This window comes from Pogoniulus pusillus, chromosome 34 (genome assembly GCF_015220805.1).
Source record: "Pogoniulus pusillus isolate bPogPus1 chromosome 34, bPogPus1.pri, whole genome shotgun sequence".
Lineage (NCBI taxonomy): Eukaryota > Metazoa > Chordata > Aves > Piciformes > Lybiidae > Pogoniulus > Pogoniulus pusillus.
Genome location: NC_087297.1, coordinates 8,145,622 through 8,173,424, shown reverse-complemented (window position 1 = coordinate 8,173,424; position 27,803 = coordinate 8,145,622). Strand labels below are relative to the sequence as shown.

The window sequence follows — 27,803 nt, the reverse complement described above, 5'->3', positions numbered from 1 at the left end:
CATTGAGGTTTTTTTTGACGAATCACTCATTCCACTCACCAACTGACTGTAACTCACAGCTGGAATCATGTGGTATATCTTACATCATCTACACTACCTTAATAATCTGATTCATCTTTTATAACACAAGACTTTGTTATCTATGAGCTTTCCAAAAGATGGAGTTACATGCAAGAAACTTAATTTGTTCTTGGAAAAAAAAACAACAAACAAAAAAACCAAGACAACAACAAAAACCAAACACAAAATCCACCAAAATAAAGAAAAAAGAAATGACCCAACTTTTATTGAATAACTGTTTCAAATTCCACTAGGAAACCCATGTTTTCCTCCAATTTTCAAGGCATACGCATAAAAAAACTTTTTCAGGAAATGTTTAATGAATTAAAAATATCATAGGCTTGATTGAAATAGTTTTATAGGCAAAACTCATCATACTTATGACTGAATGGGAGGGGTTAGAAGTCATCTCTAGAGACAAATCCCAACCCTCTGTGCCAAAGCAGGATCACTTAGGGCAGGTCACATAGGAACATGTCCAGATAGGTTTTGCCACAAAAGGAGGGTCCACAGCTTGTCTGGGCAGTCATACTTTTGGAAAACTGTCTGGCTTGTCTGGGGTAACAGAGCCAGGCAAAATAAAAAATATCTGTCTTTTCCTTATTTATTACTTTACTATTTTATTATCTCACCAAATGCATTTCCCTACAACTATTACTTTCAACAGCCTCAAAACACTGACTTAAAAAATAAAATTAACACATTCAAGCATGACATACATTTGCATGACTTGACACAGGGCATAAAGCTTACATAGTCGACAGGGAACACAATGAAGTAGGGTAAGAGGCAGTCTTTCATTACAGATGGCTGTGTCTCAAAAGCTCCTTGTTCTTGTTGAAAGTTAATTAAAACAATCGATCAACTACTGGCAACAAAGCTTAAGGAGACCCTTGGAAGGCATCAACTGTACATAACTGTCAAATCAAACTTAAATAAAATAATCCAACCGAGAAGTGAAGTCTTTGGATAGTTACAAGGAAAGCCGAAAAAGCTGCAACTATGTTTCTCCCTTTGAAAAGCTTTCTTAGCACAAGAAGTTAATTGGTAGTAAATACCACGATACGAAATCCGGCTGAAGTAAAGCACTTCATTTTTTAATGTGATCTTATTTATGCAGAACCAAATGCCTTTAAACTCTCACCTAGGTCTAACAGCACCTGCTTACCTGATCATCTATAGAAACACAGAGCTAACCAACACTCATTATTCCATGGTAAATGCCATCCACTTTTGGCAGTGATGACAAACAGCGTATTTAGACCAGGCATTCCTGAGTAACCAGGTTAGGTGGTGCTATTCTAAAGTAAAGGGTTGTGGGGTTTTGGGTTTGGTTTGTTTGTGGGTGGCCTGGGTTTTTTTGTTGGTGGTGGTGGGGTTTGGTTGGTTGTTTGGGTTTTGTCTTTTTTTTGTCTTAAAAAAAATCACCTTAATCTTTGGAAAATATAAAGTTTTCCTCACAGAAAGCTCTTTAGCAATGCCTACTATCAACTGAAGACCTACAATAATCTTAAATGCTTAGTAAACAATTCCAATTCTGCACTGATCTCATTTCAGGTTGTCTAATACTGTTAAAATTTTTTTGCTGTAATCTTTTATTCATTGGAGAAAAGCTGAAATAGCTGCAATATTACTCAAAACGTTTAGCAAAGGAGCACTGATGAGCTTCAGAAAAGCTTTTGCCATTAGTAAAATTGCTTAGCTCTTGCTGAAGTTTTTTAATTCCTATTTTTCCTTTTCTTCCCCTGGAAAAACATCTAGCAACACACAAAGCTAAAAAGGTCACAAACGCATGAGAGATGGGTTATTGCCTAAACTTTGGAGACTGGAAGGAGCCTGAGGATGAAAGGTGCAAGTCAGAGCAGTTAAGGCTAAACAACTTCACCAAGCCTGCTAGCAGGATAAATCAAATGTGGGTTCCCCACCCCCATCTTCCAATAAAACTGTCTCTTTCTACTAGCAGTTCACCTGATGTTTGGTGTCAAAAGCTCTGAACACCAGGATTTTTTTTATAAGGCAGAAGAAGCTTTTACAGTTGCAAACAAGCCTTAAATCCCACATTCTCTTTAAAAGCAAAACAAAACCCCTAAACAAACAAAAAGTGACAGAAAAAAAAAGCATTACACACCCAAGTTATTTAAGTCACGGTTTTAAGTGCTAGATTCTACCAGGAATACGATTATAAGCATTCTGCCCTCCTTAAACATAAATACGTGCATCTAATTATTGGTTCCAACCTCCACTCTTAAAGCCATGCCGAGGATAATGCTTGAGGCAATTTACAGTCTGGGAAAAAAAGTAGATTGAAAAGTAGGCACATTCGGCTGTTACTCCTGCTGGTTACACCCAGTGCTTTTGGGGAACTTTGGTCAAAACCCACTCTTTCCAGCATTGCCTCCTGCCCTCGATAATACGGGCAGATGTTTCCAGCACAGCTGGCTCAGGACGGCACCCAGCGCCCGCCACCAGCAGGCTCTCCACACAGGCAAGGATTTTCCTTTGAAAGCTCACCTGTCATCCTAGCGACAGCCTCAAGGTTAGGAGGGGACCAGGCTAGAGCAAATCCCTCTCCACAAACAGCAGCCTCTCCCACAACGGCCTCTTTACCCGAACACCTCTATTTAAAGTAAAAACAGGGTGTGGACGAGGGCGCAGCGCAGGCCTCAGCGCCGAATGTTCCAGCACTACCCAGAGGCGGGAGCGCCCTCAGGGGGCGGGGAGGCGGGAACGCGGGAACCTGTGGGCCGGGGCGTTGCTGTCAACCTGGGCGAGTCCAGGCCCAGATCGTCGAAAGGCAAGGCTGGCGGTGGAGATTTGTGTGCAGCCTTTTACTCAAGGGTTTTACCGTCGTGGTGGTCGTCTCAGTGGACTTCGCAAGTCTGTTTTCGAGGTGATGAGGGTGCTACTTGAAGGAGCAGGCAGTGCAGTGGGTGGTGCTGCTCCTGGGAAGGGATGGGTTTGTGAGTTCTTGGGCTCCTTCTACAGTGCTGCACTGCCGTGACGTGGGCTTAAACTTTTCCTTCAACAGCTGCTACAGAACCTGTCTTAAACTGTATTAGTAAACGTTTAATAGCTATTGTTTTTCTTTCTTTGTGATACTGAATTCTTTTGATGCCTTAGAGAGAAATTTGGATGCAGACCTAGAGATTTATTTGTTTCGCTTTGATGATAAATTATCAAGTTGAAGGTTGGTCTATTTAAAACAATTACTTGAACATACTGTAGCTGTTCTCAGGTTAGTTTAGTTTGATTTATACTTGTTTAACTTATACTTGGTTCTGTGTTTTGTTTCAGTAATTTTTTTCCTACTTAGTGTATTAAAGTCTTAAGACTACCCCTGCTTAGTAACAAAAAGCTTCGTGAGCAGCAGTACCTGCCAGTTTGCATCCTTGTAAGCCTGCTTGAGGGATCCCTTTCTGAAACCATGTAGATGTGCTTTACTATTCAGAACCTAGTATGGTGAAATCCTGTTCCTGGTGAGCTGTGTAAACACAAGTCCAATGTAAATGCAATTAGAAGGATTCTGTTTGTCTGTTTGACAACATAGGGTCAGATTGTCCAGGGAGTTTGGGAGCAACCTGATCTATGTAGTTGTGGATGTCCCTGATTGCTGCTTTGGGTTGGAACGGACTTCTAAAGGTCCCTTTCAGCCCACTGCAGTCTGTATTACTATGACTTTTTAAGACTTTGGTGATTTTTATTCTGAAAAAGTACTAAAGAAAACCCCAACCAAACATAGATTAAAATCTGTAAGTCTTACTTACAGTTGGTTTGAGTTTTTCATGCTTTGTATTTCAAAGTTACATATTGCTGTTTGAAGGAAAATTTGGGCTTTTTGTCTAAAAGTGATTTTTAGCTCACTTATTTATGTCAGTTATGCAGAAAGCAGAAGGCATTCTGACTAAAACAAGATAAAATATTGAGTGGAAATTTTAGTAATCAAGCCATCTCATGTAAAGCTAGTTTGTTTCTGTGGTATATTGAAATGTGTAGTGCCATAACTGTGGCATAACTCTGAGTCACTCTCTGGCATTCTGGAATGTTTTCATCATAACCAAGTGCTGTGTTTCTAGTTACTGTATGACTAAGCAAAGGAACTTCTGGATGTTTCAGAGCAATTGGTGCAAAAATCCAGCTGGCCTTGTGAAGACATAACAGAGTAGAAGTAGCAAACTTGTGTACTTTGCCAGACATATTGACTAGTGTGGCTACCAATCAACCTGTGGTAACTGCAGAATAATTCCAGCTGTAGGAACTTAGTTATCTTCTACAAATTATTTTCAGATGCTTTTTTACACAGTGATTATATTTTATTATGTGAGGGAGAAACATTTGTTTTCCCAAAGCCATCTGTTGCAATCGGTGTGAGGGGGTAGGTAAACTGGAGTTTGTTAAAGGGAGAGTGTGTAGAGGATTTCTGATGCAGGAATTTGGGATTAGACCACTGACCCTCTGGGTAGTGAATGAATTGTCATTTGGGATGTTGCAGCAGCATTTTAGAATCATAGAATCAGTCAGAGTTGGAAGGGAACACAAGGATCAGCCAGTTGCAACCCCCACTGACATGGGCAGGGATGCCCTACCCTAGATCAGGCTGACCAAAGCCCCGTCCAGCCTGGCCTTAAACACCTCCAGGGACAGGGCCTCAACCACCTCCCTGGGCAACCCATTCCAGGCTCTCACCACTCTCATGGTGAAGAACTTCTTCCTCACATCCAGTCTGAACCTACCCATCTCCAGCTTCGCTCAGTTCCCCCTGGTCCTGTCACTCCCTGATATCCTGAAAAGTCCTTGCCCAGCTTTTTGTAGGCCCCTTTCAGATACTGGGAGCCTCCTCTTCTGCAGACTGAACAGCCCCAACTCTTTCAGTCTATCCTCATAGCAGAGCTGCTCCAGCCCTCTGTGCATCCCAGTGGCCCTTCTCTGGACACACTCCAGCATGTCCACATCCTTCTTGTAATGGGGGCTCCAGAACTGGATGCAGTACTCCAGGTGAGGTCTCACCAGAGCAGAGTGGAGGGTGAGAATCACCTCCCTCGGCCTGATGGCCACATTGTTTTAGATAAGGTCAGCAGCTCTGTGTGTGCTAGGTCTAGTGTCAGATCATAAACAGTTGATTTGTAGATTTTCCCCCCCTCTCTTTAATACCATCTTCAAAGAGGCAAGACTCTAGTACCAAACTAGAGTTACTAGAATAACAGCTTTGAGCTGCAAGTTCTTTTATTGACTTCCTGCGATGTCAGGAGGGAATTAGAAGTACAGTAGTGAGGTCTGATTACCCAGCTACCAGTATGATGTTTGGATAGAAAATTAATCTCTGAAAGGGTTATCAAACATTGCAGTAGTCTGTCTAAGGCGGTGGTGCAGTTCACATTCTCGTGGGTGTTCAAGTGGCCTGTAGACCTGGTGCTTAAGGACAGGGTTTAGTGTCAACCCTTCAGTGCTGGGTCAAGGGTTGGACTGGATAACACTTGAGATCCCTTCCAACCAGATATAGTCTGGTAGGTGGTTGTAATGGGGACCACAGAGCTAACTTGAGCTGTTTTGGGAAATATTGTCAGTGAGGAAAAGTCTATGTGACAATAACCACAGCCCCATTTTCAGCGGGGAATTAGCTCAAATGGTAGAGCGCTCGCTTAGCATGCGAGAGGTAGCGGGATCGATGCCCGCATTCTCCATTTGTTACTGAGAAATGTTGTCTTAGCAGCAATTTCGCGCTGCCACAAGCGGCCCTTAGCTCTTTCAATTGCTAACTTTTCGTATAATTAAAAAAAAAAGGGGAAAAAAAAAGCTAATATTAAAATTCTCTGTGGGACAGGATTGATTTTTCCTTCGTCTGTTACAGAAGAACGACATCAGTTGCAGTTGCCTTTGTGAAGTTTTTTGTAGAGTTGCAGTGTTGCCTGCTAACGGAGACGTCTCCTCTGCTGTGCAGTAGTCTATAGCACTGTTTCTGTTTTCTTTCACAAACCTGAACAGTTTATGGAAGAAAATCTTACGGTGCCCATTGGATACTCAGGCTCAAAACACTGGAGAATGCGGGCATCGATCCCGCTACCTCTCGCATGCTAAGCGAGCGCTCTACCATTTGAGCTAATTCCCCCTGGTAGTTCTAATAAAGGGCCGCTTCTCTTCGGCTGAATCATAGCTTGGCCACTTTAGTTTTTCCTGTTGGCACTGTTTCATGACAGATAATCATTTATGTGTTTACACGAGAAGCTTGTTAATGTCAGAGTACTCACGTGGCGTGTGACAACTATGCAGATGCATTTTCTGCCATGTTACTTGGCTTACAATGCCGAAGTTCCTGCACAAAGCCTCCTCTAATGTTCATTCACCAATTCAGATTGTAACAGGTTGGAAAGGATCCGCAAAGGTCATTTTTCCCAACTGCCCTGCAGGCAGCAGGCATACCTCCCAGTTGTCTCAGGCTGACCAGAGCCACATCAAGTCTGATTTTGAATGTGTCCCCAGCAATGGCAACCTGTTCCAGTAGTTCACCACTCCCATTGTGTGAAGAACTTCCTCCTAATGTTCTGGTAATTTTCTCTAAGGGATATAACTTACTGGATGACAGTGTCCAGCCTAAAGAAAATACATTAAAAAAAAATAAGCATCAGCTAGTTGTAACTTGCTGGAAGTAAGGCAGCACTTCAGATCCATCCCAACTCACATTCAGGCCAAGATCTGGAGCTAAACCCACAGTGTGTCTGCAAGTGTGCTGCTGCCTAACCTCAGGTTCTGCACAACTATGAAAGTTGTTTCTCACCATCTCCTGCAGCACGTTGTAACTGACTACTTCACTGGAGTACATGTGAGGGAGAAAATATGTAGAAGTGGTTTCAGTCCTTCTCATAGGCACAAGTCATGGGCTCAGCGATAGCCTGTTGCACATCTGCAGCTGGGATCTTTCCTATATCACATTCACAAGTTTCAGCTCTATGTGCAGTTTTCTGTATCTACCCTGTGCAGGCTGAGCCAGTATTAAAAGAACAGATTACTACTCCCAGTTTTTCACCCTTGAATCTCCCTCTGCTGCAACCAAGAAGACCTAATGATTGGACAATTCAGCTCATGGGCAGAGTCAGATAAGGGTGAGGAAAGACCTCTACAATTATTTCAGTGACTAAAATGTGTATTTCATATACTGTCCAGCCCACTGTTTTGTGATCCTGAATTTGTTGCGATTGATAAGTTTTCAGGTAAGAAAACAAGTAAAACTTCAGAAATTCTCCTAGTTGGTTTGGAGACTTTCCTTATCCACATGGCTAAAAGTAAATGTTAAAATTTCTATGGGGAGTTCCAGCTGTGAGAGCTTCATACTTTCATTTAACACAAGTCACTTTGATGCATCTCTCTGGCAACACTAATATTAACTGAGTTTTACTTTGAGTTTTGCTTTTTAGATTGTCTTCTTAGCGCAAATAGAAGTTTTGGGTTATCTTCAGGGTGCTCTGTTGGAATGTGATTGCCCTGAGCATGGAAGCAGCAGCTACCCTCTGCAAAAGATAAATAAGTGGCACTGAAAGGCTGCAGGTGGTGACCTTATCATGCAAATCACCGTGAGGGCCTTATTACAGTACTTCGGGAGTTTGTAGTCTTGGACCAAAAATAGAGAGTAGTGAGTGCTCTGGAGCATGGGTCTGAGCCTGTGGTATAGTCAGGACCCATTTGCACTGGGATTATTGAATTTGTGGTTAAAAAAAAAAGCTTCTTGTGGGGGGGAATTAGCTCAAATGGTAGAGCGCTCGCTTAGCATGCGAGAGGTAGCGGGATCGATGCCTGCATTCTCCATGTGTTTATTTTGTTTTATTAGGGGTAGAAAAATCAGTGAACTAGAATTTTGAAGTAAAAGAAGCTCTTTCTTTGTTGTTTATTTTTTTAAGGTGAATATGATTTATTTCTTAAATACTGCCATGTGTTTGACTAGAATAAACTCATTAACTCAAATTAAAAAAAGCAAACAAACACAAAACCCCAGAAACCCACTTTTATGGAGAGAAGACCAAACTGTAACTTCCTCTCATGAAATGAACTAATAATTTATTGAAAAGATTTCATACACCTATCAAACGTCTTTTCTGGCATGTCTTGTTTCTTAATACTTCTTGTGGAAATGGTAAGTGAAATATTGCACGAGTACTATCCCACGCTTGTTTCAGATTCAAAAGTGAACGTTTTTAGGTGTGAATGTAGAGACCAAAGCAGGGAGAGGAGGTCTGTAGCATGATGCTGCAGCCTCAAACACGTACTGAAGCCTGGAGTTTTTTTGTTTCTCTTACAAACTTATAGCAGGGGAATTAGCTCAAATGGTAGAGCGCTCGCTTAGCATGCGAGAGGTAGCGGGATCGATGCCCGCATTCTCCAGTGTATTTTTCCGGAGAGAAATTGTTTCATTTAGAAAGTGAAACTACCAAAACGTGTAACCGTTTTGGTAAAATATTACTTCTGTTCTAATATAAGTAAAAACTGATTTTTATTCCTTCCTCCCTTCATTCCTCTGCATGATTTTCTACCAAAATCAGACTTGTATAACTGCCTATGTCGATTCTTTCGGAACTGTTAACTCTTCCGGGCTGGATTAAGCAAAATTTCACAGTAAAAGAGCACTGTAATGTGACATTTTCCCAGGCTTTAATAAACAATGGTTGAATGATGGTTAGAGACCTGAATCAGCATGTCCTTTTGACCAGACAGTGAAAAGTAGTTGGGGAATATTTGGTTTTCTTCATCTGCTTGTTTTCCATCCAGAAATAGAGGATCTTCTCGCCATTTATTATTGTTGTGAAGCTTTATGAGCTGAACTGGTCAATTCAAGTTTAAGAGCAAAAGTTCTCACCTCTTTTGCCCCAAGACTATATTCTAGAAAGCACACTACAGCAGCTATGTATTTCAGCCTGTGTGCAGCTTACAGTTGAGCTGTTTTTTATATCACTTTTAAGAGGCTAATGCCTGCCTGACTTGTGTTAGAGCTTCAGAGAGAACTTCAAACATTTAACTGCTTCCCCTAACTGACTTCCCCTATACCTTATTGATTTCTGATCTTTCTCCACTTGCATGTCTCTTTATGGTCCACTTCCCCCTGACTCTTCTAGAAACAGCTGCCCAGCAAGTGCAGCTTTTTAGATCTTGGTGACCAGCGCTGCTCAATCTTTAGTATTGTTTGCTAAGCACATTACAGTGCGCAGAAAAGCCTCTATCTTTCCTCACATCTTCTATCTGCCCACATCTGAAGAAAAAGCATATGTGAAAACAGCAAAATGCTGTCCTGACAATAGTCAGGGGCATGTTTATGGGTATTGTGTTAGTTAGTAGTTGGTTCTTGTCCCAGTAACAGCCTTTAATAATTCTGCCTTATCAATCATTCTCTGCTGTGTGGTTTCTTAGCTTATCAACTGTTGTAAGAAGCATAGACAAAGACAGCTTACGTGTCTGTTGCTCTCAAGTATCCCAAGATCTCTTCAGGTAACTGAATACCTTTTTTTTTCCCCTCTTACTCTTTGCAAAGGCAGAGCATTTGCAGTTTGGAACATTTCTCAGTAACATCCATCTTCAAAAGGGGTTATGCAAGGATTCTAACCTGCTGGTTGCACTTAGATAAAACAGACCATATAAAGCAGCTGCTTTTATGCACAACATTGTGTTTTTCAATTAAAAAAATCCCCAGTAGCAGACCCTTGGGAGCATTATTGTTTATACCAAGGGAAACAGCTTACCTTTTGTGGGCATTCTCACATCTGCAGTAAAGATAGTGTTCAACCTGCTTTAGCATCCTGGTCAGGCTGGAGCTGCTCTTTTCAATTAGTGAGAGAAAGCTGAGAACAGGCAAGTTTCTGGCAGGATGCTTTCCCCTGGTGGCATATTCCAGTCTTGAAATGAATTGCCTTTTTTGTTAAATTAGCTTAATTGTAATTTCTAACAGCACAGGGTCAATGCAGTAAATTACAATATAGAGTTTGAGACAATTGCATAGAATAAGGAAAATATTCTCAGTTTAAGTAAACTACTTTCATCTTCCTATTGCTTTGTGTACACTTCAAATTAACATACGTATGGTTAGGATCTTTTAATCAGATTTTTTTAACCAAAAGGCTGTTTACAATCACTTCCATTCCCCCTAACTGCAGACTGGCACTCGCAGTCCTTTCTTGTTACAAACTACCACTACAGACTGAAAACAAATAATCTCCAACTACTATATACAGGCTTTAAGAGCCACCTGGTGGGATTCTCCTGCAAGTAACTCTGTAAACACTAGACTCATTCCTAATAAGGATCTGCTCATTTTTACTTCAGCATTTATTTCAAGAGCCCTTTTAAGTCCAGTAACTTTATTTCAGGTTGCAGTAATGCTAACAGTCAAACTGCATTTACTAAAAAGTCATTTAGGATGAATTTTTACAGTTCAAGTAGAAATACATACAACATCGTGAGCATGTTCTACAAAACTTCATAAAACCAGATAGCACTTGACATTAACAATTACATTTAGCTAAAATGTAAATAGAATTTTTCAGCTGAGGATACTTAGGTGATACCTTCTGCTGACAGAAGTGCCAATTCATTGTTGCTACACTTCTCAGAAAAAGTGAAAGCCCCAAATCTCAGAAATCTTGCAGACTGGCACTATTGTAAGGCAAAGTGAAGCCACAGCACTTGGCTTGCAAGGAAAAGCTATGCTTGTCATAGTGAATGATAGTCCCAAATCTCAAACATCTTGCAGACTGACACGGTCTCAAGGCAAAAGTGAAAGCTGTGGCAGTCGGCTCAAACAGAGAGCTGATTCACAGCAGCCTAACAGTCTTCCCAGTCACAGTCAAGAAGTCATCATCAGCCAAGGCACGAAGTGCTTCTTCAAACATTTCCTTTGTGACAGCCTTTAAGAGAAGCAACAAATAAAGTGTGGATGAGATGGAAAATACTTGAAAGACAAAAATGCCTTGATGCCCACCAGTTTTCTTAGCAGATTTTGTTTTGCTTCTTTTGCTACTTGAAATCTGGCCTAGAACCTTGAAGCAGAATAAGCTGAGATAAAGCAAAGATTTGGTTCATTTATCTGTAATAGAATTAGCTTTCTAGTCACGTGAGCTGATATCTCAATTTTCCTCCATCAGGTGATTTGAGGACAAGACCACTGATTTGGAAAGACATCACACTTTTAAAAAATCATAATGAAGATGTAAAAACAAAGCGGGAAACTTACTGCATCAGACTGTGCTCGAAGGTCTTCAAAAAGCTGCTGGTACTTCAGAGTTGGTGTTTTACCCTTTGACTGGATAAGTTTCCTTAAGGCTTGAGCCAACTCTTCTCTCCGTTTACGAGCTGTTGCGCTCATTCCTTGTAAAACAAAAGACATGGATGAAGTAGGACAGGGCCAGTGACATTTACAAATTACCAATGCCCTGCAGCAGCCAAGCTTTACCACCACAGAAACACAGACCTGTAGTGAGAATGGATATGTCCACAATTCCTGTCCTTGGATCAGTGGCAGATTGTTTCAGTGCTTCCCGATGAAGGCGCTTGGCTTCTTCTACATCAACAGTTTCCACTTTCTCAGAGAAGCGTACTTTAGCATGGGCTTCTGCCAGGCGGATCAGAGACTCGAGCTGTCGAGGGTATGCAGAAACCATTCCCCTCCCACTGCCAATCTTCCTCATGTCCACATATGCCTGAAAAATGAGTCATGAAGTATTTCAATAAACCCTCTATTATTCATTATTTTCAGAGTCCACTTCATCCTCTGTCTCTTCTTCCAGAATACAAGCAAGCCATTTTAAATACTGTGTTTCTGTTTACACACCTTCACAATTCTGCACTGAAGGATGAGCACATCACATATACTTCCTTGCTATAAAGCAATTAAGCCAGGGTAATGATTCAAGTTTTGAATCACTTTAGAAACTTAGGACTAGTCTTACAAAGTAGTATTTGTGCCTGTGGTAACACATTTTGTTTCAATGGAATTTTGTGGGTTTTATGTGATGGAACCAAACCAATGCATTTGAAAACTAAAGATTCAAGTGCAGAACAACGTCTGCACTGTTCCCTCTTTCCCTTGAAATGCTGGTGATTGTGATTTGTGAAAGATCTTACAGAAAAGGTGTACATGTGCTTCTGTCTGTGTACAAGAAGCACACATTTATATTCTTAACAGCAACTCTTTTACCTCAATAAGGGCTTGACTTGCTTCTTCGCCTAACCTGGGAGCTACATAGCCACGAGCATACGCAATGTAATCCCTCAGCACTGCCATATCCATGTACTCCTCCTCCATCTTTTCTTCACTGTGGTAGTACAGTGAAACCAAGTGACGGGCAAGACGTCTGTCGTAAGCTTCATCACGTGGATCCAACATTAAAAAGATCAAGTCAAACCTGAAAAAGATGAGAATCCACTATTAGTATGTGCCTTCTTGCCATTTGAAGTAGTTTGTTTTAGGGATTCTGTTCTAAGTACAGGTAGGAGTTATTTGATCATTAATTTCTACTCTTAGCAGCATTTATACTATTAAACTGAAATGACAATTGTCCTATTATTCTGAAAGAACAGCACAAGCAATGGATTTGCTTTCACCCTATAGACTTGACACTTTGGAAGTGAAATCCCTTCTGCAAAATTCATATCCTGTCTTCAAGGCTGACAGTTTTTATTTTCTTACCAAAGCATCTAACAAAACCAGCTAAGCTTACACCCAATAAATGGTGGAACAGAGATGCTGCACAAATCTAGTTTAGTACACCCATACTAAGGTACTGTTTGTCAGGAAGTGGCAAATTACGTAGCTCTTAATTCTAAGATATAAATACTCTGACAATATCCAATATATCAGCACTGTACTTCAAATGTCCAGTGTGGGTGGGAATTCCTCACAAGATGCAACTGCAGCACATAGATTAATTTTTTATCAGCAGATACTAAATGTTGGTCTAACAGCTATCACCCAAGGGGCTGGCATTGCCACAAAACAACACCAAGCAGGCAGAAATCTTCAGATTCTACCACCTCTGCTCCAAGTTCCCTGATCATCAGTGTTTCACTTTTTAAGTTTTATGGTGCTCAGAAGAACATCCCGAGTTTTTGTTCACTGCAAGTTTCAGAACAACAGAAAACCAACACCAGAGAATTAAAGAGAGCCTACAAATCTCATCACATCTTCTGTTTAAGGTGTAAATGCTAAAAGGCAATCCTTTGTTCACACAGAAACTGTAAGAGCATTTAAAGAAAGTGCTAGAGAAGCTTTTCATTACGCTCCAAAGAACAGTTGTTCTGGACTAAATTCCTGTGATATTTAGTCATTTTCATAAGCCAAAGTGTGAGACACGCAAGCAAGAGTTTAGTACCTTGACAAGAGGGTATGAGGAAGCTGGATGTTCTCAATAGTAGTCTTTTTAGGGTTCCACTGTGATTCTATAGGGTTAGCTGCTGCTAGGATGGATGTACGAGCATTCAGTTGGCAAATAATTCCAGCCTGTCAAAATGAAAAAGATTGTTGAAACCAGCTACAGCTGTGTCCCTCCCCTCATCTTTGTGAGATCACCAATGTCACTAAATGGGTTCTGTGGTCAAGAAAAATTGTCGACAAAAGCCTTTTAGAATGAAGGAAGACCAAAAGCATCTGGAAATACTAGTGTGGTACAAAACCTGGTTTTGTAAATGAGTTGTTGCAATGGTACATAATCTAGAATTGATCCACTGACAACAACACTTTGTTCTTCTGGTCCCTTTTCTGTATCAGCTGCCTAGCATGTACCAGACTGATGGGGAGAATCCAGAATGAAACAGGCACTTACCTTTGCGATGGAGAGAGTCTGTTGTTCCATCACCTCATGCAGTACTGATCTTGTGCTTTCATTCATTTTATCAAACTCATCAATGCAGCAGATGCCATTGTCACTCAGTACTAGAGCACCTGTCTGAAGAACCAGTTGCCGTGTTTCTGGATCTTTCATCACATATGCAGTAAGACCAACTGCACTGGAGCCTCTGCCAGATGTGTACTGGCCTCGAGGAACCAGGTTGTACACATACTGGAGCAGCTGCGATTTGCTAGTACCAGGATCACCACAGAGAAGAATGTTGATCTCGGCACGAAAATTGCCTCTTCCTGTGTGAGTAAAATCTTTCCTTGATCCCCCAAAAAGCTGAAGCAGAATACCCTATAAAAAGAGCCTCTGTAAGTGTCAAAACATGACCTCTTGTACAGCTAACACAACGAATCCAACTGTTGAACCGAAACATGGACTGGATGATCCTGGATGCAGCTGGTTGATTCTATGATCTCATGAACCGAAACACTGCTACAATTCACACAACTCAGACATGAAAGACAACACTTCAAGCTGGTTTTAGTTGCCTTTAAAAGGGTTCATTGTAGATATGTTCATTAGAGTTTGTCACAGATTCTATGATTTAAACTAGTAGGCCCTAGGAACTCAGTTTAAGTTGGAAACTAGATTCATACCAAATCCATTGCAAGATGTGTTTAATTGCAATGTTGATAACAAACTGCTGACAAGAGCAAAGCCAGAACAGACTATTGTTTTCCTTAGGGCTACACCTAATCTACGACTAAAGTACTATTACCTCTTTCACACAGTTAGGAATGTGCTATCTTTATCAGCTTTTTAGTCAAGACTAACCAAGTATTTTCTTTTCAGGAAAACTGTTTTACTGCATTCACATCACTTCAAAGTTCTTTGCTTGCCCATAAAGCTTCATTTCATTATTACAGCTTCCTCCTTTCTGCAGAGTACTGGCGCTCCAATGCATGTTGGTTAAAAGCACTCTCAAATATTAAAGATAGAAATCTTTGTATGTTGTTGTAAACACATTTTGACCAGAACCTGAAGATGTCCTTTGATGAAGGGTCCCTACCTTTACACAGCTCCACCCACTACACCTGATGTGCCCTACTGGTGTGGTGATAAGAGAACAACAAATAGAATGCTTTTACTTCATTTCCATTGTATGCTTTGGAATGTAGCTTCTTGCCATTTCAGGAACGTCTGAACTATGATAATGTATGAAGCTATCAGGTAAAAATAAAGGCTTCTTAGGTGTCTGACATTACCTGGAGAGCTACTACTGACTAGTTTTTCCCATAATAATGTTTGTAGTACCTTTGCTGAACATTTTATTGAACAGTCCCCTCATATATACATCCTCAATAATTGTTTTAACATCTCAAAAGCCAGTAAAAGTCATTGTAAAGCTACTTTCATCTTGTAGGTGCCTCTTTCCAGCACTCACTCTGCTACAACTACTTATTTTCTTGTGATCATCAGCAATTCAGAAAATGCCCACAATGCATCCTGCAATTAAGTTTCCCCACTTCTGTTGCTTTCCTGCCTTTTCAGTATTGTCCCTCTGGTTAAGCCTCCTGAATATCACAAAAAGAATCAGATACACCTACAACCAACTCCATCCTGACAAGACAATGGAGTTTAAAGACTGCTCAAGACAGCTTTTTTTCCACTTTTGCAGCCTCAAGTCACTTCTATGGCAAACAAGAATTACAAGTGTATTTACAAAGAAATACATTTCTTACAAGAGAAACACAGATTTTCATTCACCTTTTTGATATCTTCATGCTCATAGATACTCGGGGCCAGGGCAGAGGAGAGCCTCTCATAGATGTCTGGTTTTTTAGAAAGCTCCTTCAGCATTTTGACACGTTCCTCTGTAAATATTTTTTGCTCTGTTTCCTCGTCAACACCATGCAGGCGTTTGGAGTCTGTCTTACGATAGTGTATGACATCAATGTGGGTCTTGTAGACAGATTTGACACTGCTGACCCTCGGATTAATTCGAATTGGGACTGCTCTGTAGATACCTAAAAGTTTTAACCACAGCATTAGATATAAAAAACCCATAGTCATTCCATAACCTCAACATTTTACACCTTCCCTTGGAAAGTGAAGCCCACAGCCTGAATACTTGAGTGAGTTTATCTCCCAGTAGGAGTACACCATGTAGATATCAGTGGAACATTTAAGTCATCTAGACCCTACTTCTGCAGGTACATTAAACATTCCTGTCACAAATGTTCTCAACAAGACAAATGCTTAAGCATTTTGGAAGAAAATTAAGGCAGTTCTGCTGCTTAAATCCACCTCACTGTCCACTTGTCTAACCCAGACACAATGAGTTTGTCTACAAGGATATTATGGGAGACTGTGACGAAAGCCTTCTTGAAGTCAAAGAACATCCACTGCTCCAGACATCTCATTCTAGAAGGTTGTTAGCCACTGGAAATCCATGCTGACTACATCCTGTCACCTTCTTGGCCTTCATGTGGTTAGAAACATCTCCAGATTTACTGGCTCTGTTGTATTCCCAGGGGGCAAGATATGACTGACTACCTGTAGCTCTCTGCCAGTATCTTAGTCACAGTGAGTTTTCAAAGATAACTGAGTGGCCTGATAAGACAGTGGGCAGATCCCTCGGTACTTGCAGGTCTCTTTACAGACAGTTAAGAGCAGTGAAAAAAGATGCAAATACTCAAACCAAACCTTACCTGTGACATTAACTCTATCACCTGGCTGAACTTTATCAACAAGGTCATTGTGAGCAAATAGCACAACTGTATGTGGGGTCTGTCCAGGTGGCATATCTTCAGGAGACTCCTGCAGTTTGATCTAGCAAAAAAACACACATAGTTTAAAAAAAGAAATGAGGCAAATAGCAAAACTTTTCCACAGAGCATACAATGGCCTGTGGAACAGTATTTGCATGGTCTTCAGCATCATTTTGACTCAAGAACGTTGCTCAAAACCAAAATACCCCAACCTCAACAGCAAAAGTAGTTACTAATAAAAGGGTTCAATGAAGGTAAGAATTCTGCTGGTTGCTACTGGTGTGGCTAAAATGATGTCACAGGAGAGGCTCATCTATTCCATGTACAGTTGTACATACTACATATACATAAGGGGTTTCCACCTGGACATATTAAAATGTGGATACACTTTAATTTCACACTTCTCATGCATTTCTCCTCCAAAGCAGACTTAACCTTTCACCAAGTTTTTTTCACGTTCTAAAGCACTTTTCCCTTTTCAAAACACTGAGTCTCAAGACAGACACATCAGTGCTATTGATGATTAGGAAGGTGGGAGAGGAAGACTGGAAACTATTTCAGCCACTACCTCAGCACCACCTACCATCTGTTTGTCAGAGAACATGGATCGATTGTGGATCAGTGCCATGCTGTGCGTGGTGTTGCAGTTCTTGCAGACAGACGGTTCCGCGATCCTGCCACGATCGATTTCTACTCGGGTGGTAAAAGAGCAAACCTGGCATTTAAAGAAGGCTTCCTGCATCTCGGGCATTAACTGGGAGGTTCTGATGACCATGCCACTGATGGTGATAAGCTGATCGATATCTGCAAGACACAGAGACTCGAATCAACTCTTTGTACTCTGAATATTTTAAATAAGCTTCAAAACTTTGTTTTTAGGTTGCAGGCAGGCATTCAGTTAGGTGCTTGTATAAGGCAAAGCAAAACAGAGTCAAAAACACATGGTACCAATAGCCCTATTTACAGAAGTTACTTACACAAAAGTTTTGCACTTGCAGAACTAAGGAGTAACTGATGCCAGAAGAGATTTCCTTTATGGATAAATTGTTCTGCATTTGGGTTCTAAAGCACAGCACAGACTTATTTAAACAAAAGGCATCAGTCTGGATGGACTGCAAGTACAGTTTTGTGTAATTCTTTGTTAACATGCAGTAGAATTATATAAAACCTTAAGATTCTTTACTAACACAGTAATCAAAAGTGTACCTTCAGGATTTAGACTTCTCATGTTCCTTGTCTTCAGTGCATTATATGGCCTAACTTGAATTTGATGTTCTAATATTGAATCAGGGTAACGGTCAAAAAAGATCTCATTGACAGCCATGTCAAATGTTGGAATAACTTCCTGTGTAAAAATGTTGGAAACAGTTAAAAGCTTCCAAGTTAAAATAAAAATCATAGAACAAAATATTTTTGCATAAAGTATTTTGTGTGCTTCTGATCAGCCAAGAATGACTAAAGTTATGCCAGCTGATCATTTTCCTAAGCTTGCTGTTTACATCAGATTTATTCCTTTAAATATTGCAAAGGAAAGAATGCAAAGGTACAAGAATTGGGACACTGCAAGTTTGCCATCTACTACGAAAAAAAATTATATTAAATAAAACAAAGAAGCCACTTTGCACTTAAGCAAACATTAAAAGGCAGAAATAGTAAAGGGCCAGCTGAAAGCCAGAAGACAAGTGGCAGTACTTCACCTGAGGATAGCAGATCAGTTGCCTGTAAAGATTTTCATCAAATGATCTTAGATGGTCACAATTTACATTCAGGAATGGTTCCCCAACAATATTAATCTGCAAGGTATTGAAAAAGAAATCTTTAGCTCAGCAGCATGCCAGACTGAAAATTTAGGTGTTGCTTTTCCAAGTACCTCTTCAAGGCGCTGCATGTAGCGTGGCTCGTTAAGATTCAACCCAATGTCTTCATCCTCTTTAGCTATTGGGTCAATGAAGCGCTGAAGAAATCTCTGAGTGTCAGAGGTAATGGAGAAACAAAATGGGAAAGATGAGCAAAATTTGCAGTACCAACACCCTCCTTGTATCAGATTCAACCAACAGTTGTTTAAATCAAACTAGGTTTTCATTAAAAAAAAAGGGAAAAGCAAGCTGTTAACCCACCTGGAATTTTTCTTTGCATGAGGCCACATTAACATCTGTTCCCCAAATAACAAGCCTTTGTCCAAGAGACTGCTCAGTTGTTACATCCTCAGCTGGCTGCAGGGAAACCAATTAAGCATAAGCAAATAGGCAGAGCTATTAAGTTGTCAGGTTCAAGGCTGAGACATTCACCTACCCCATCTGAGTGTAAGTCCACTTGTCTGGCTTTACGGACAGACCCAAGATCTGGCCTCTGCCTAACTGGAGTCCCTCGCGCTCCACTTCGTGGGGTGCCCTCCACCCTGGAGCTGGGTGTGCCGTAAGTCAGAGGGGAACTGATGTCAAAGTCAAGAGGAATAGCTACCAAAAAAAGTTATTGTGATTATTAAACCACTTTACATTTAGAGCAGATTAAATTTCAGCCTCTGCATCAGTCACATCACTCTCATTCTTTTAACCTATCATGTAAAAATCACTTCCACTGTTTAGTTATAAGAGAAACAAGAAATTTCTTCCAAGTCTGCCCAGAACTTTTCTCCACATCAACATCTCTCCTGAAAGATAACAAGTTCTAGTAGAGCTTCAGTAGGAAACTTCAGAGCAGTACTGCACCAACACTGGTGCTCAAGCACGTTTCTCAGTACAGTATAATCAGAGGTTGGCATTCCTACCACAGTTTTAAGCTACAGCAGCACATCTGCACCCCTGACACTGACGACACTCCTGTACTGTGCTAAACTCAAACGAGAAATCTGAGCCAGAACTCTCGTTACACAGCATTTTTCATCCGCAACCAGTACCCTCGCTGGCTCGCTACACAACGGCACCAGCATCAACCCTCCCGGGGTGCATCGGCCAGCACCATCCCGAACCCCGCTGTAGTCGTACCGGAGTGGCGAAACTGAGGGGGGCTGGAGAACAGAGCATCGGCGGCGCCGGGGCTCTGGATGTCAGCGGGTGGAGAGGTGGGCATGGGCTGCAGATCTCCGGTGGAGGTGGAGTCGTCTGTGCGGCGCTTCTGCGAAGGCGGAGACCGAGCATCTTGCGCTGCAAGACACAAGCAGACCGGGAGCCGCTGTTTTTATGTCCGCAGCCACTGTACGAGTCGGGGACAGATATAGAGAGACAGTGGCCGGGAGAACGCGCCTGGGGCTAAGAGACGGTGCCGCTTCCCCGGCGACAAGCAGAAAGCGGAGCGAAGCCCACCAGGCACCCCACATCCGCTCGCTTCCCCCTGTCCCCTCTGCTGCCCTGTTCTGCCCACCGCTACGGCCGCTTTCTTCCCATCCCCACCAAAGCACTTACGAGTCGGGGGGTTGCTGCCACGGCCTCGCTTGCTGCGGCGCCGGCTGGGGGTGGAGGCGGGCGACGACATGGTGCTGCTACGGATCCCGCGGCGACTCTACCTGCGGGGGAGAATCGAGGACAAAAATGGGGGCTGCGAGCGCTCTGCTCCCGCCGAGCCCCGGCCTGCGGGTTTCCCTTTCTCCCTCTCCTCATACACAGACACAGCAAGCGCGGAACAGGCAGGGGCAAAAGGGCAGGGGCAAAAGGGCAGCGACCCCCACCAAGACCCCCACCCACCTCTGCGGCCCAACAACCCCAAACACCGCAACAGACTCCCCGCCAAGCCCGTCGCGTGGCGCGCACTCGCGGGCTTTCTGGCCAATGGATAGGCGCGATCGCAACGGCAGCGCCCAACGCAGGCAAAGCGGGGGATGCGGAACCGGCTGAGGAAGGGGGAGGGAGAAGAATTCTTCAGACCTCTGGGATGAGGGTCAGGCCCTGATCGATCTTCTGCAGTAGGGATAGAAGCGTGCTGCAAGATACCCCTCGTGCTACGAGAGGAGGTTACCCTCAAAAGCGGCTCAGAATCCACCCCCCAGCCCAGAGTGGAACCGCCCGCAGCGGCCCGAATTTCGCGGCAAAATGAGTCCTGCGGGCGGGCAGGGAGGCGTGGGGACGCCGGAGCAACCATTCTCCTCGGATGGGGGACACTACCACTGTCTGCAGCCCCAGAGCCTCATCCATGACACAGCCCCTTAAACAATCGCGCCGACCGTGGCGTCTTGATCCGCTCAGGGCGCTCTGGCCGACGTCTGTTCGCGTTTCTCCTGCCTATGAGCTGTCCAATCCTGATGCCACAGAGGATGCCCCTTGAGTGGCTGTGTTGGATCCTACTGGAGGCGAGTTCTTCCTGCCCGCTTCCGCCTCCCCGCAAAGCGCTGCTGGCGCTGCCGGCCCGGTGCAGCATGGCTGGTATCCAGGAGTGTCTGTACCAGCTGCATCGCTGTCTGCAGCCCAGCGATGCGGCCAGCGCCGCCGTGCACGGTTACAGTCTGCTCCGCAGCCTGGGCGAGACCTGCCTCATCAGCCTGGGCAGCGGCACGCAGGGTGCGCACCCGAACACGGGCGCAGCGGGTGGTGTCTGGGGATGGGGGGCTTCAAGGGCTCTGAGCAAGGCCTGGAGCGGCTTTTGCCTCATAAATCTTTCAAATAGCAACTGCTCGTCTTGGGGACGGCTCCTGAATGGTAGAGGGGCACACAGAGCAGGTCGGTGGCTCTGGCAGCACTCCCGCACCTCTTAACGCGATACTTGAGAGCTGCAGGCGTGATATAAAAAGTTGATTTCGGGAGAAGATGCCCCTGCTAAACCTTTACCTTGGTAAAAATGCTTTGGTGTGTGCCACTCGCTTCCCACCTGCCTTCGGGATCTGGTCCCCTCCAGTCGCTGGGGAGGTCAGAAGAGCCTGCATTAAGTTGTGTTTCCTCTGGTGACAAGCGTCTAAGACGTTAAGGCATCCTCTGCACATGGTGGCCGCTGAGCCGTGTCCAGCCCTGCCTGCTCTGGAGGGTAATCCAGGGGCCTGACGGTTTGTTTGCTTCCCGCAGCCCTGCACCTGTCTCTGCTGTTCTCCCCAGAGCAAGGCTTGCCTGTCTTCATCCACAGATCTCTTGGCATTGAGGAGGTATGTTGGAAACTTTAAAGAAGTGTTGTTCATAGTGCTATATGAACAGCATCTTGTATTAATACACAAAACCTCTATGTTTTTTAACATTACAGTTTCGAGATTGCAGGGAAGAAGCATTGAAGTTTCTCTCTGTCTTTATGGAAAAAGTGGGTGACAAAGTCCATCCTTATGCCTGTATTATTAAGGTAGGTAAAGGATGATAATTACCTAGAGTTCTCTGCTAATGACTGGAACTATTTTGGTGGGTCTCGTACTGTGGCAGATTTGCAAACTACCCTTCAGCCCTCCTCATCTCCCTTACTCCTCACTAGTGTTCTTGTGAGAGATGAATCACAGAATCACAGAATGTTAGGGGGTCGAAGGGATCTCTCGAGATCAAGTCCAACTCTGCTACCAAAGCAGGATCACTTAGTGCAGGTCACACAGCAAGGCATCTTGGTGGGTTTTGAAAGTCTCCAGAGAAGGAGTCTCCACAGCCTCCCTGGGCAACCTGCTCCAGGGCTCCAGCACCCTCCCTGTGAAGCAGTATCTCCTCATGTTGAGGTGGAACCTCCTGTGTTCCAAGTTGTACCCACTGTTCCTTGTCCTGTCATAGGAGACACCAAAAAGCCTGGCACCTTCTTGATGCCCACCTCTCAGATACTTATTGATAAGATCCTCTCTTAGCCTTCTCCAGACAAAACAGTCCCATGTCTTAGTTGTTCTTTGTGAAAGAGGTATTCAAGTCTTGTATTCATCCTCATAGCTCTCTCAGACTCTGTCCAGCAGATCCTTGTCTCTCTTGAATTGGGGAGTCCAAAACTGGACATGGTATTCCAGGTGTGGTCTCACCAGGGCAGAGTAGAGGGGGAGGAGAAACTCCCTGGCCCTCCTGGACACACTTAATGCATGCCAGGATGCTGTTGGCTCTCACCCACAAGGGCACATTGCTGTGCCGTGGCAAACTTACTGTCCACCAGGACTCCAAGGTCTTTCTCCATGGAGCTGCTTTCCAGCAGGATGACCTGTAGTGCCTCATGTGACAGTTCCCTAGATGGAGGACTCTGCACTTGTCCTTATAGAATGTGATGAGTTTTGCCTTTGCCCAGCTCTTCAACCTGTCCAGATCTCATGGAAGGATGGAAGTGTGATTTGTCCAACAGAGAAGTGTTGGATTTTTTTCTCTGAGTGTAGACTTCATTAACCTCTCTTTGTAGGTAAATAATGGGTATTAATTTTGAAAATGTGATTGAAACAAAACCCACACTTGAAACTTCTAATTTATACAGAGTTAATTCATAGTTCAAGCATAACATTTTAAATGTTTCTGTAGGTGATGGTTGATTTTAAATACTGATTTTTTAAAACGTTTCTCCTGCAATGTTACTTTGCATCATAGATAGAAATTGCTGGAGGCTACCTTATTTCTGAAAATGAGGTTCCTTGAGTCTAGATTGCTGAATCGTGCTGCTTTGCATAGAAATGCTTGACTGCACCACGACACTTTCTGATCTCAAGTTAGTAGCTGCATATTCTAAGGAGTGATGGTACAGAGGCAGAACGCTTGCTGTGTAACCTCTGTTTCAGAACCTGCACTGTCTTTGCTTGATCTGGGAGCTGTCACTATGCAAGAGAGGGCTGCTTTGCTGCCAGTGAAGCCACTTTCAGGGCTGAACATTTTAGTTGTTTCAGTCTTTTTTTAGAAAATCTTAAACTTGTTAGGAATAGACACTTGAAAGATGTAAGTTAATATGTTGATATCTCTGAATTCTCCAGTATTATAATATCTCTATTTTCCTTCCTACCTAGAAAACTTGTATTAGTGTTTATACAAAAGAGAGAGCAGCAAAATGTAAAATCCAAGCTCTGGAACTCCTGATTAAGGTAAAATATATTCTAAAAATCTTGCTTCTAGAAAAAGTAGAAAATCAGTTGTGTTACTGTAGTTGTGCCATGTAGTGCAGAAAGCCTCTTGTCTAAGAGAATTGTGATAGTGTAATATTTGGCTATTGGTAAGAGATAAGTCTTAAGAACAGGTTGCCTTTGATATTCCTGTAGTAGCTTGTAGATAGAAGAATGTCACTCCTTTGTCTGCAAGAGCAAGACTTGATTGTCTGGGGGGAAGTTGCAGATCTCCTCTCTCCCAGATTGTTATGATCCTTTAAGGAGAAATGCTGCATTTCACTTATGTTCTTACTTTAAAATACTATACATCAATATATAATATTAGACACAGTGAAAGACATGGAAAAGGTTTTTTTCCAGAAGTTTTTTTACTGTGTGAGGCAGTAACATCATGATGTGCTTCCTCGGAATGCACTAGATCCTTGTTTTGCTCGAGCTTTTGCATCTGCTTAACTTTGTTTAAGAGAAACAAAACTCCCTTCTGCATCAATTCTTCTGTGAATGGGGTTGGCTTTATAGCAGCAGAGAGAAACACAACATGATAAAGGCTGCTGCAGATTTGCTATGGCTGTCCTCTTGGACTTTTTTGTACACATGTACACAGTATAATTATATGTGTATGTAGATGATCACTAGGTAATATGTATCATAGAAATTAAGAATTACAACTGATGTATTTGTACATGTACAGGAAGGCAGTTTGTTGTTGAAGCAGATTTCATGTCAATACTCTTTTCTGGAGCTGTTCCCATAAATCTATCTCATTGCATAGCCTACTGAAGGCAAGCTATTGTGCATGTTAGACATACAAAGTGTGTTTTTATGTAAACCAAGTAGGATTGTGGTAATGATATTAATGCTTTTCCTAAATTTCCCTTTAAATCTATTTTAGTTGCTCCAAAGTTTACGACGTTCCTGTCTGATGGAAGAAATGAAAGTTGGGGAGATATTTAATAAGTTTTATGGTGAACTTGCCACAAAAAGTAGAACTCCTGACACAGGTAACCTTTAGTTTTTCTATCAGTGTCCTTTGCTTTGTTTACACTTGTTTTCTGTTGGATTATGCCTCCTGGAAATGTGTAATTGTTATTCCCATGGGAAGTGTGTTTGAAAATGGTAGCTGTTTTAGGGCTAGAAAAACTTGTTCAGGTCTTCTGATCATGATCATGCAGTTAGCTGCTTGTTAGACCTATACATACATATACACACACACATATACATACTTATATATTTATATGTGTATATATTTTATATATATATATAAATAAAATGAGCTATCACATGGAAGAAACCATACAGTCACATAGTCACATTCAGTGATGGCATTTCATACTCAATTTCAGCTTAGGTCTGGCTTAGGATTCCTTACACAAAAGAGTATTTCACAGAATCAGAGAATCACAGAATCAGTCAGGGTTGGAAGGGACCACAAGGATCATCTAGTTCCAACCCCCCTGCCCTGGGCAGGGACACCCTACCCTAGACCAGGTTGGCCAGAGCCTCATCCAGCCTGGCCTTAAACACCTCCAGAGATGGGGCCTCAAGCACCTCCCAGGGCAACCCATTCCAGGGTCTCACTGCTCTCATGGTGAAGAACTTCTGCCTTACATCCAGTCTGACTCTTCCCACGTCCAACTTTGCTCCATTTTTGTGTCTGTGCTGTAATTATTAGTCTCTGAATGCCTAAACCTGGAAGTAATTCCATCCTTCTTGTTAACCAGCTTAGCTTTGCTTTCCTCTTGGATTTTTATTTTCCAGGTTCAGTACTAACCTGGTCTAGCTGATCCTTTTAAAGTTACTCTTATACCTGGTTTATGACAATATCCAGACATGTCCCTCTAACACTGAGCCTTAAGAGTAGTCCTGGTCCCTCCAGTTGGTGCTCTTGCTAAAGCAGAGGGCCTGTTAAAGCTGCTGTAAGCCTGAGCTCAGTTGTTAAAGGTCTTTAAACCTTGTTCCACCCCTGGTCCATTTCGTCCTCGGAGCTACAGTTTTAGTGTGATAGTTCCTGCACTGGCTGCCTCTAGTGTGAGCTCATCAGTTCCTGCCTTGACTAACTGTGTAATTTGTGATGTTAAAAACACCATCATGAGCTCTAGTTTGATCATCTTGGCTAGTCACAGCTGAGAACTGAGCTTCACAGGTCTAACCCTCACCAGACATGCTGTGCCTTTGTAGAACCCCTTAGTCTGAACCCAAGCCTAGGAGCTTCTGCTGTTGGCCTTGAGCCTGATGGTAATTAAACAAGCTAGCACAACCTCAAGGCCACCAGAAGCTTGTATTAGTTGTAAACGATTCCTGAGTGGATATGGCCTTTTTTCATCAATTTTCTAAGCTACATTTAAAAAGAGAAATGTGTTTAACTTAGTACTGTGAGAGAAGGAGGCAGCTCACATCATGGTAAGTAGATAGATGTATGTATATGTAGATCATAAAGAGATGTTTTTCCCACAGGCCTATCACCTATTAAAACCCTCAGGGATGGTTTTCTCAAGGTTGCAGTTACATAGGAGTTGGCAATAGAAATGTCAAAGTAATTATTACAGTAAGTAATACTTAATAATTTTCAATTGCTTTCTAGTACTGGAGAAGATTTATGAGCTCCTGGGAGTTCTGGCTGAGGTCCAGCCTAGTGACATGATTAACCACTCGGAGAAGCTATTCCGAGCTTACTTGGGAGAGCTTAAAACACAGGTATGGCTGGTGTTTGCTTTCAGGCTCTTAGAATCATAGGATCAGACAGTTTGGAATGGACCTCCAGGATCATCCAGTTCCAACCACGGCCATAGGCAGGGACACCTCTCACTAGAATAGGTCACTCAAAGCCTCATCCAGCCTGGCCTTGAGCACCTCCAGGGAGGGAGAAGCCACAGCCTCCCTGGGCAACCTGTGCCAGTGTCTCACCACCCTCACTGTAAATAACACTTTTCCTAACATCTAGTTTGAATCTCCCCTCTGACAGTTTAAACCCATTCCTCCTCCTCCTGGCATTACAAGACCTTGTCAATAGTCCCTCCCCAGCCTTCCTGTAGGTCCCCTTCAGATACTGAAAGGCCACTATAAGGTCTCCTTGAAGCCTTCTCCAGGCTGCAGATCCCTAGCTCTTGTGGCCTGTCCTCATAGCAGAGGTGCTCCAGCCCTCTGAACATCTTTGTGGCCCTCCTCTGGACTTGCTCCCACAGTTCCATGTCCTTCTTCTCTTGGAGGCTCCAGAACTGCACACAGTACTCCAGGTGGGGTCTCAGAAGAGCAGAGCAAAGGGGCAGAATCCCCTCCCCTGCCCTGCTGCCCACACTGCCCTTACTGCAGCTCAGCACACAGTTGCTGTCTGGACTGCACATGCACACTGCCATCTCATGGTGAGCTTTTCATCAACCCAGACCCCCAGGTCCCTTTCCTCAGGGCTGCTCTCAGCCATTTGCCACCCAGACTGTATCTGCTTGGGATTATGCCGAGCCAGATGCAGGCCCTTACACTTGGCCTTGTTTAATTTCATTCAGTCCAACCTATCACCAATCGCCAACCTATCCAATCAACTAGACTATGGCACTAAGTGCCTCATCCAGTCTTTTCTTGAGCACCTCTTGCATTGCTTTGGTTGTTTTCCTTTGTGTTTAGCACTGTATGTTTGGATATGTGTTTTAACTGGCATAGTCTGTAGGGATCTAACTGGACAGTCATAAATGCTTCCTTAAGGACTGTTGATGTTTGTGTTCTCTGGTTCCGAGAAGCTTTCAAAGTAAAAATTCAAGGTCATCAGTGACAGTGAATTGGCCAATTTACTGTGAGAAATGATAATTCCTACACTGCAGCAGCACCCAAGAAAAGTAACATTGTCATGCACTGATAGTTTATGATTTGGTCTCTACTAGCTGCAAAATCCTTGCACTTCAGGTAAATATCACAGCTCTGCTGAACTCTGCTTTCCTGTTTCCTCACTTTTAAGACATTGGTGTGCATTGTCTTAAGTTTTGCTATGGCTGTTCTTGGAATATATTTTATGCTTTTCAGAGGATTTCTTATGCTTCTGTAGTTAAACTTCCAAATGATAGGAGACTTCTGAGCAGATGTCTTCGTGGACTTGTGGTCATAGAGGCAGGTGCTGACATAAGTGTGTCCAGTTGGAGTATGAAATGCAATCTACACTTCTAGGACCTGAGGAACCTTAGTGTAAGTTTGTCTTAACTTGAGAGTAACATTTTTTGTGTCATTGCC

The 27,803-nt window shown here is 42.9% G+C and overlaps 2 protein-coding genes, 1 long non-coding RNA gene and 3 other non-coding genes across 6 annotated transcripts in view; 4 read left to right on the top strand and 2 right to left on the bottom strand.

Annotated features, from left to right (window-relative positions):
* Positions 1–2,720: 2,720 nt before the first annotated feature.
* Positions 2,721–11,778, top strand: LOC135189935 (uncharacterized). Its single transcript, XR_010308376.1, has 2 exons — positions 2,721–2,950; positions 11,175–11,778. It is a non-coding gene; the product is annotated as an uncharacterized LOC135189935 (long non-coding RNA).
* TRNAA-AGC (transfer RNA alanine (anticodon AGC)) lies at positions 5,666–5,738 on the top strand. Its single transcript has one exon. It is a non-coding gene; the product is annotated as a tRNA-Ala (tRNA).
* TRNAA-AGC (transfer RNA alanine (anticodon AGC)) lies at positions 6,091–6,163 on the bottom strand. Its single transcript has one exon. It is a non-coding gene; the product is annotated as a tRNA-Ala (tRNA).
* Positions 8,355–8,427, top strand: TRNAA-AGC (transfer RNA alanine (anticodon AGC)). Its single transcript has one exon. It is a non-coding gene; the product is annotated as a tRNA-Ala (tRNA).
* Positions 9,685–20,395, bottom strand: MCM4 (minichromosome maintenance complex component 4). Its single transcript, XM_064170714.1, has 17 exons — positions 20,317–20,395; positions 20,038–20,138; positions 19,621–19,779; positions 18,929–19,092; positions 18,754–18,849; positions 18,507–18,602; positions 18,334–18,429; positions 17,843–17,981; positions 17,220–17,440; positions 16,577–16,697; positions 15,633–15,892; positions 13,851–14,216; positions 13,401–13,528; positions 12,227–12,434; positions 11,501–11,729; positions 11,264–11,397; positions 9,685–10,937 (listed from the first exon to the last, which is right to left on the bottom strand). The coding sequence occupies exons 2-17, from the start codon at positions 20,105–20,107 to the stop codon at positions 10,845–10,847; spliced, it is 2,580 nt and encodes an 859-aa protein (XP_064026784.1). The 5' UTR covers positions 20,108–20,138; positions 20,317–20,395; the 3' UTR covers positions 9,685–10,844.
* A 589-nt stretch (positions 20,396–20,984) lies between these two features.
* The window catches only part of PRKDC (protein kinase, DNA-activated, catalytic subunit), an 89,227-nt gene continuing 82,408 nt past the window's right edge, over positions 20,985–27,803 (top strand). The window contains exons 1-6 of the mRNA XM_064170811.1: positions 20,985–21,126; positions 21,625–21,701; positions 21,797–21,889; positions 23,493–23,567; positions 24,481–24,589; positions 26,170–26,282. Of these exons, the coding sequence (XP_064026881.1) occupies positions 20,985–21,126; positions 21,625–21,701; positions 21,797–21,889; positions 23,493–23,567; positions 24,481–24,589; positions 26,170–26,282 (609 nt within the window). The remainder of the gene's footprint in view (positions 21,127–21,624; positions 21,702–21,796; positions 21,890–23,492; positions 23,568–24,480; positions 24,590–26,169; positions 26,283–27,803) is intronic.

Coding starts and splice junctions, on each gene's coding strand:
- MCM4 (XM_064170714.1), bottom strand. CDS start 20,107: ATGTCGTCGCCCGCCTCCACCCCCAGCCGGCGCCGCAGCAAGCGAGGC. Junction 19,093..19,620: donor CCCTCAGTTTCGCCACTCCG/GTACGACTACAG, acceptor TTTTTTTGGTAG/CTATTCCTCTTGACTTTGAC. Junction 18,850..18,928: donor TGGACTTACACTCAGATGGG/GTAGGTGAATGT, acceptor GTTTCCCTGCAG/CCAGCTGAGGATGTAACAAC.